The sequence below is a fragment of the Prosopis cineraria genome, unplaced genomic scaffold, assembly GCF_029017545.1.
Source record: "Prosopis cineraria cultivar Desert tree isolate PC_DT_omini unplaced genomic scaffold, ASM2901754v1 PC1, whole genome shotgun sequence".
NCBI lineage: Eukaryota > Viridiplantae > Streptophyta > Magnoliopsida > Fabales > Fabaceae > Prosopis > Prosopis cineraria.
In genome coordinates this window covers 7,949,430-7,958,267 of record NW_026555332.1, presented here as the reverse complement: position 1 = coordinate 7,958,267, position 8,838 = coordinate 7,949,430, and the positions used below count along the sequence as shown (strand labels likewise).

The window sequence follows — 8,838 nt, the reverse complement described above, 5'->3', positions numbered from 1 at the left end:
AGAGTAACAATCTCCAACACTGTACCTCAATAGGTGCTAAAGAGGTAATCTCCAATATCACACCTCGAAAGACACTAAGGAGATACAATTCTCCAACACCACACCCGGTCGAGCATTAAGAAAAATAATGCCATATGATCTTATCACTACACTCCACACGAGTGAACTCCCACCCATATGATCATACTTTTCAAACCAATCATAAGTTTTCAATCATCATTAATCGCACATACATATATACATAACTGCATAATTTCACGTGTTTATTCAATCAAAGTTTATTTTCATTCAGTAACCATGCAATGCCATAAAACATACTTAGTTTAAAATAGTTTCATGTAATAGATTGCATATTCACACACAATTATAATGAATAGTCAAACAAAAGAAGTTATTTGATTATCTCAACCCTTTTATCACTAGAAAGGTTATCTATAGATTCCATTACCACTATAGCACATTACAAACTTCCTTTCTCAACTTACATGCACAATATGCCAATTTACACACAATTGGCACCATTTAGTCAATCGGTCCAATTGACCAAAGCACTAATTTATTACTTATAGCTATATTTAGCTATCCATTCATTTTACTTAGTTGGTCTAAGTTAATTATCACTCAATCACCACTTTCTATCATTATAAACAATCCCATTCTACTTAAACACAATTTCCATCCTTGTTTTCCTTTAAATTAGGGCCAAATAGAGCCTATGAGTTCAAAGCTCTATCATTCAGCTCTAAACTAGTCATAAAGCTCTAATTTACCTCTCAAGAACCTTTTTATTACTATTGAGTAAGAATCAAACCCCTTAAATTTCCACAATTCAATTTTTTTATAACTCAGACTAAGAAATTTAGGTAGAATGGAAGATAAGGGTTATACAAAGCTTACGTAATAAGTTACTAGTCGAAAGTGCCTTCGAATGCTCTGAAACCTCTTTTTGTAGCCAACCTTAGCTTCTTCTCTTCTGCCTCTCATGTGTTTCTAATTTTTTCTTATAGAATTCACCCCAATTTCACAACTTAAGGGGTCATATTCAAGTTAATGCACCGTGGTGCACGTAACTTTTACCATGACACATGGCATAGTGAGGTGAATCCTCACTATGTGCAGTTACTTCGACCTGAAATGAGATCCTTCCACCCGTATATACCCATTCAACATTCAAAGAACACAAACCAATAACTAATCATTCAAATATCTAATTATTTTACTAATTACCACTTTACCCCTGATTAACAATTAATCATAGAATTAAAAAATCAGGATGTTACAAAACACATGCAAGAAATTGCCCTACATGTGTGAAAAGTAACAGCAAGCATATACCAAGAAGTGTATCCACTTGTGTGCGATGTGTACAAGTAAAATCAAGCAATAAGCAAGGATAGATACAACCTTTGAAGCTTGTCATAGTGGCTTGAAGTTGTGCTTTGATAAATGATAATTTTATATATTTTTATTCTTTTAATTTAGACTTTTAATTATTTATTTAAGGCTAATTGAGTTTAATTAGATATTATTTGATTTTATTAGCTAATATTCAGTTTTGGAATTTTAACTAACTAAATCTTTGATTTTAAAATATAAATAATATCTTTAATATTTTTGCACAGGTGCTATTTAATTTTATTTTATTTGTGCAGATTTTCTAGATTCAATTTGAAAGATATTGATGAAGAATATTTTGGATAAGAAGAATATGGGCATGCTTGGAGATCAAATCAAGAATCAAATCTTTAAAATTTTATTTGAATTTATTTTGGATTATTTAGTGTAATTTTTAATTAGGGTCCACTTTTCATATATATAGATGGGGGACGGAGAGGAAGCACGATCTGGGAAAAAAAAGGAAAGAAGGGAAATAGAGCAGCGATCGCCATTCGTCTTTCCTTCTTCCAATTTCTTGGGTGATGGCTTCTCAATTTTTCATTTCATGTTGTTTGATTTTTAATTCTATGGAGAGCTAATTTTTTTTTTGGTGTGATCAATCACAAACCATGATCCTAAATTTTAATCAGAGTCTTTAATATTCAGGAAAGATTTTATTTTAGCTTTATTCCAATTTTCTCTTCTTCTCTCTACCTCTAAATTTTATGCTTTAATTACTATTACTGATTAGAGTAGCTTTATTGCATAATTTTTGAGTTATAAATTTTATCTGAGGTTTTAATTGCTATAATCGATTGATATAGCATTGTAAGAGTAATTTGGCTTGGCTTGGGTGATTATCCATGCTTTGTTTTTGGTGTGGCTATAAAACAATTGTTAGGTTGTGGGTTAAAGGAGATTTCAATTAATCTATAACTTAACTTCTTGTTTAATTCTTGAATGATAATTTGAGAAATATTATAATGAAACCAGAATAATAAAGTTGAATAAAATTAATTTATTTTGTAGACGAGGAAGGTTAAATTTAGGTGATTGGGTTGTGATTGATTGCGCTGCTTGTTGTCGGTAATTTTCTTAATTGAATTTCCTCTATTTATTTATTTATAATTTAGTTTTTAATTTCATCATAAAAAAACCCCCCCATTATTTACCTTTTCATAATCATAATTTAAATAGTTACTCTATTGACTCTTAGGGAGACGACCTAGGTTGCACTTTACTGCAAAATCTAGTTTTTATTAATTTTGGTGCTGTTCGACAGTAGTGTCAAAATTTTGGCGCCGTTGCCGGGGAGTCAAAGGTGTTAACTTTTTGAGTTTGGTTATTAGTTTTTTTTTTTTTCTCATTATTTTTATTTTTTTTATTTTTTTTTTCTCTAGTATTTTTTATTTTTTTCAAGATTTATTATTATTTTTTGTCTTTACTTGTTTTAGGTGTTTTTCATTGTTTTTCCAGTTTATTAGTGCATGACAAGATCTTTACAAGATAAATTAATTGATTTGAACTCTGAGATTGAGAGAACTTGTCGTACTAACCGTAAAAATCAAAAGCACCGTAAAATTAGGGATAGTGTGATCTCTGAAATTTTGTCTGAATTGATTGATAGCATTATTAGTGATTCTAAATCTGACTTAGACTCTACAGTTAAGTTGGAAAATATGGCTGAAAATAATGATGGTAATAGAACAATTAAAGAATTGGCTGCTCCTAATGCACACTATCAAAATTTATGCATTCAATATCCTAATTTAGATGCAAATGCTAGTTTTGAATTGAAATCTGGTTTAGTACATTTGCTACCTAAATTTCATGGTCTTACAGGAGAGGACCCGAATAGGCACTTGAAGGAATTTCATATTGTGTGCTCCACCATGAAGCCTCAAGGAGTTTCAGAAGAGCAAATCAAATTGAGGGCTTTTCCTTTTTCATTGGATGGAGTGGCAAAAGATTGGTTGTATTACTTGCAACCAGGTGCCATTACATCTTGGGATCAAATGACACAGTTATTCTTAGAAAAATTCTTCCCTGCCTCTCGCACAGCTGCAATTAAAAAGGATATTTGTGGGATTCGTCAGATGACTGGGGAGACATTTCATGAATATTGGGAGAGATTTAAGAAATTATGTGCCAGCTGCCCTCACCATCAAATACCTGATCAGCAGCTGGTTCAACATTTTTATGAAGGTCTCTTACCAACAGATAGGTGGTTTGTTGATGCCGCAGCTGGTGGTGCTTTGGTAGAACTTACTCCAACTGATGCCATGAATCTCATTTCTAAGATGGCACAAAATTCTCAACAATTTGGGACACGAGCTAACCAAGCAGTTAAGGGGGTGAATGAGATTCCAACACCACAATATGATCCTAAATTTGAGAACAAGATGGAGGAGCTCTCTAGCATGGTTCGGCACATTGCCTTAACACAACAAAAATTAATGAATTCACCAGCAGTGCCAACTTTTCCACAGGCGTATCCCTCACAGACGTGTGCACAACCTCAATTTTATAATCCTCAGCAAGCTACCACATCTTCTGCCTTAGTTGGGCCTCTATGTGGCATCTGTTTTTTAGCCACACACACTACTGATCAATGCCCACAGTTGGATGATAGAGTTGAGAATTGTGCTGGGATTTTTCCAACTAGATCTATGCAACAGGGCCAAAAATATGATCCTTTCTCTAACACTTATAATCCAGGGTGGAGAGATCACCCTAATTTCAGATATGGAGGAAGCCAACAACAACAATATAATGCTACAGGTCAAAATTCACAGCCTATGCAACCAATGAGGCAATCTACTCCTATTTCAGGGTCTAAAAATGATGGACCAAGTCTAGAAGAGTTAATGAAGCAAATGGCAACTAATAACATTCAATTTCAACAACGCACTGAGACAGTAATCCAAAAATTGGAGAATCAAATTGGGCAGTTGTCCACCTCCGTTAATGAATTGAAGAGTCAAGGTTCTGGAAAGTTGCCTTCTCAAACAGTTGTAAATCCTAATTGTAGTAATGTTAGTGCTATCACTCTTAGAAGTGGAAAGGAGCTTCCAGAGCCCTCCACAACATCTATCAAGAATAAGTCGGCTGCAGCAACACAAGTCACACTTGAGGAGGCTAATGAAGAAAAGGAACCAAGGAAGATCCTTCCATTTCCAAATAGGGAGACTCAAAGCAAGAAGTTAAAGGAAGCTGAATTGGAGAAAGAAGTGCTTGATGTTTTCAAGAAGGTTGAAGTCAATATTCCCCTTTTGGAGGCAGTAAAGCAAATTCCTAAATATGCAAAGTTCTTGAAAGACCTATGCACGAACAAGAGAAGATTCAAAGCTAACGAGAAGGTCAATCTAGGAAGAAGTGTATCAGCTTTATTTCATGAAGGAATGCAGTGCCAACCCCCTATGCCCTTAAAATGCAAAGATCCAGGGAGTTTCACTATACCCTGTACTATAGGAAATTTAGAATTTTCTAACGCTTTGATTGATCTTGGTGCAGCGATAAATGTTATGCCCAAGTCTCTATTTTCTTCTTTGCAGGGTTGTGAGATGAAGCCAGCCGGGATTATTGTCCAATTAGCAGACAGGAGACTTGCCTATCCTAGTGGTATGCTTGAAGACATTCTAGTTAAGGTAAAAGATTTAGTCTTTCCTGCTGATTTTTATATTTTGGATATGGGTAAAAATGATAGTCATGGGCCACCACCACTGATTTTGGGTAGGCCATTTCTTAAGACAGCTAATACTATCATTAATGTTAAAGATAGTACTCTTTCCATGGAATTTGCAGGACGTGTTGTTCAATTTAATCTTTTAGAGGCTATGAAACATCCTATAGAGGATCATTCTGTTATTAATGTGAGCATGCTTGATATGTTAATTGATGATACATATGATGAGCTTTACAATGAGATGGTTTCTAGTTCTCTTGAGATTGTTGATTTAGATAGCAATACACATTGTTCTGACTCTATTATTTATGAAGATTCTTCTGACTGTTCTGGTTCTGATGATATTGTTGAGTTATTCAAATCCATGCATGATATTGGCATTGAAACTTCTAGTGACTCTGATATGATTGCTTCTGACTCTGAAAGAACTATAGACTTTGCTATCAACTCTATGTCATGTAATTCTATTAATAATGATAATTCTAGTATTCTAGAACAAGATACTGCTGCTTCTTTTGATGGAATGCAGGTTTGTGGAGTTGATGAGCTAACTATCGACAAGCTAGTTCCCTCTATTCAGCAGCCACCTATACTTGAATTGAAAGATCTACCAGAACATTTGAAATATGCATTCTTAGATGAAGGTAAGAAATTACCGATTATTATAGCAAAGGATTCTGATCCTTGCCAAGAGGTAAAATTGTTAGAGGTACTGAGAAAGCACAAGAAAGCTATAGGATGGACACTAGCTGACATTCCAGGCATCAGTCCAGATATATGCATGCATAGGATCTTAATGGAAGACGGTGCAAAGCCATGTAGGCAACCTCAAAGGAGGCTTAACCCACTTATCATTGATGTGGTCAAAAAGGAGGTAACAAAACTTCTTTCTGCAGGTATCATTTACCCTATTTCTGATAGCCAGTGGGTGAGTCCAGTACAGGTAGTGCCAAAGAAGAGCGGGATCACAGTTGTAAAGAATGAAAAGAACGAGTTGATTCCTATGAGAGTGCAAAATAGCTGGAGGATGTGCATCGACTACAGGAAGCTAAATGATGCAACCAGGAAGGATCACTTCCCTTTACCTTTTATTGATCAAATGCTAGAGAAATTAGCAGGCAAATCTCACTACTGTTTTCTAGATGGTTTTTCAGGTTATTTTCAGATTTGCATAGCTCCAGAGGACCAAGAGAAGACAACATTCACATGTCCATTTGGCACATTTGCTTATAGGAGGATGCCATTTGGATTATGCAATGCCCCAGCCACATTCCAGAGATGCATGATGAGTATTTTTGCAGATTTGCTAGACTATTGCATAGAGGTTTTTATGGATGATTTTACTGTATATGGAGATTCATTTGATGAGTGTCTAGTAAATTTAGATAAAGTACTTGAGCGATGTATTGAGAAAAATCTTGTATTAAACTTTGAAAAGTGTCATTTCATGGTTAGACAAGGTATTGTATTGGGTCATGTTGTTTCTGAGAGGGGGATAGAAGTTGATAAGGCTAAGGTAGATGTGATTACTTCTTTACCTTATCCTACTAGTGTTAGAGAGGTCCGTTCTTTCCTTGGACATGCAGGATTTTACAGGAGGTTTATACAGGATTTTAGCAAGATAGCCTTACCACTCTCAAGATTGCTGCAGAAAGATGTGGATTTCAAATTTGATAAAGCTTGTGAGCAAGCATTTGATGAGTTAAAGAAGAGATTGACCACTCCACCAATCATTCAACCGCCAAATTGGGATTTACCTTTTGAATTATTATGTGATGCTTCTAATTATGCTCTTGGCGCAGTACTTTCACAAAAAGTTGATAAGAAATCACATGTCATAGCTTATGCTTCCAGAACTTTAGATGCAGCCCAAGCCAATTATACTACCACTGAAAAGGAGCTTTTAGCTATTGTTTTTGCATTAGATAAGTTTAGATCATATCTTTTGAATGCAAAAGTTGTTGTGTTTTCTGATCATGCAGCATTAAAGTATCTCTTAAGGAAGCCAAATGCAAAGCCACGATTAGTCAGATGGATGCTCTTGCTACAGGAGTTTAACTTAGAGATAAAGGATAAGAGTGGAGCTGAGAATTTTGTCGCAGACCATTTGAGTCGCATTGAATCTCCTATGGTTCCTTCTATTCCTATTGATGATAATTTTCCTGATGAATGCTTATATGCTATGCATGATGTTACTCCTTGGTATGCTGACTTAGTTAATTACTTAGCTGCCTCTGCATTGCCTGTGCATTTAAAGAAACATCAATTAGATAAGTTCAAGAGGGAAGCTAGATATTACATATGGGATGATCCATACCTTTGGCGCATATGTAGTGACCAGATTATTAGGAGATGTATTCCTGACATTGAGTTTGAATCCATATTGCATTTTTGTCACACACTTGCTTGTGGAGGACACTTTGGTCCACAACGCACTGCTAGAAAGGTTCTTGATTCTGGATTGTACTGGCCTACTCTATTTCGTGATGCATATACATTTTGTAAACATTGTGCTAGATGTCAGCATACAGGAAATATCTCCCGTAGAAATGAGATGCCTCAACAACCTTTACTTTTCTGTGAAATATTTGATGTATGGGGTATTGATTTCATGGGACCTTTTCCTGTTTCATTTGGATTTGCTTACATTTTACTAGCTGTGGATTATGTTTCTAAGTGGGTGGAAGCTAAAGCCACCAGAACTGATGACTCTATTGCTGTTGTAGATTTTGTTAGATCACATATCTTTTGCAGGTTTGGTATTCCAAAGGCCATTATCAGTGACCAAGGCACCCATTTTCGTAATCGGAGCATGCAGAGTTTATTGGGTAAGTATGGGGTCGTGCATAAGATGGCTACCCCTTATCACCCCCAAACTAATGGGCAAGCTGAAGTCTCGAATCGAGAGATAAAGCAGATTCTTGAAAAAACAGTGCAACCTAATAGGAAAGACTGGAGTAAGAGACTTGATGATGCATTGTGGGCATACAGAACTGCCTACAAGACTCCAATCGGAATGTCTCCTTATCGGCTTGTTTTTGGGAAAGCTTGTCACTTACCTGTGGAGATTGAGCATAAAGCTTATTGGGCAGTAAAGCAGTGCAATATGGATTTAACTAAAGCAGGAGCCCAAAGAAAATATCAATTGCAAGAGCTTGAAGAATTTCGCTTGGAAGCATATGAAAATTCAAGAATCTACAAGGAAAAGACCAAGTTAATACATGATAAGCTGATAGTTAGAAAAGAGTTCAAGGTGGGACAAAAAGTGTTACTCTATAATGCCAGATTGAAACTTATGCCAGGAAAACTTCGTTCTAGATGGGAAGGTCCTTTTATAGTTACTAAAGTGTTTTCTTATGGTGGAGTAGAGATTATGGCAGAATCTACTGGAGCAAAGTTTAAAGTTAACGGGCATCGGTTAAAGCATTTTTATGATGGATTTGAGACACACATTGTGGAGGAGTCTTCCCTCCAAGATAACACTTAATCGATCAGGTTGTATCATTTCTCTTCACTTTTAATTTACATTTTCCTATACATCTTTCGAACTATGTTCTACATTGAGGACATTGTAGATTTTAAGTGTGGGGGGAGGTTTTTTTGCTGTTTCTAATTTTTTTTCTTGTTTTCATTTTTTTTTATTTTTGTGTTCTTGTTTTCAAAATAAAAAAATAAAAAAAAATAATTTGTGCGAAGTTGCAAATTTAAGACAATTTTAGTTTGAATGCATTTGAGCATGATAAGTAATTGATCTTATGTTTAGAATTTAAGTTAAG

General features: G+C 35.3%; 1 protein-coding gene and 1 non-coding gene across 2 annotated transcripts; one reads left to right on the top strand and one right to left on the bottom strand.

The window, feature by feature from the left end:
• Positions 1-2,864: 2,864 nt before the first annotated feature.
• On the top strand, positions 2,865-8,549 carry LOC129309679 (uncharacterized). The gene is made up of 3 exons (XM_054951383.1): positions 2,865-3,075; positions 3,220-7,427; positions 7,932-8,549. The coding sequence occupies exons 1-3, from the start codon at positions 2,865-2,867 to the stop codon at positions 8,547-8,549; spliced, it is 5,037 nt and encodes a 1,678-aa protein (XP_054807358.1).
• LOC129296770 (small nucleolar RNA R71) lies at positions 3,443-3,547 on the bottom strand. Its single transcript, XR_008589939.1, has one exon. It is a non-coding gene; the product is annotated as a small nucleolar RNA R71 (small nucleolar RNA).
• Positions 8,550-8,838: the final 289 nt, after the last annotated feature.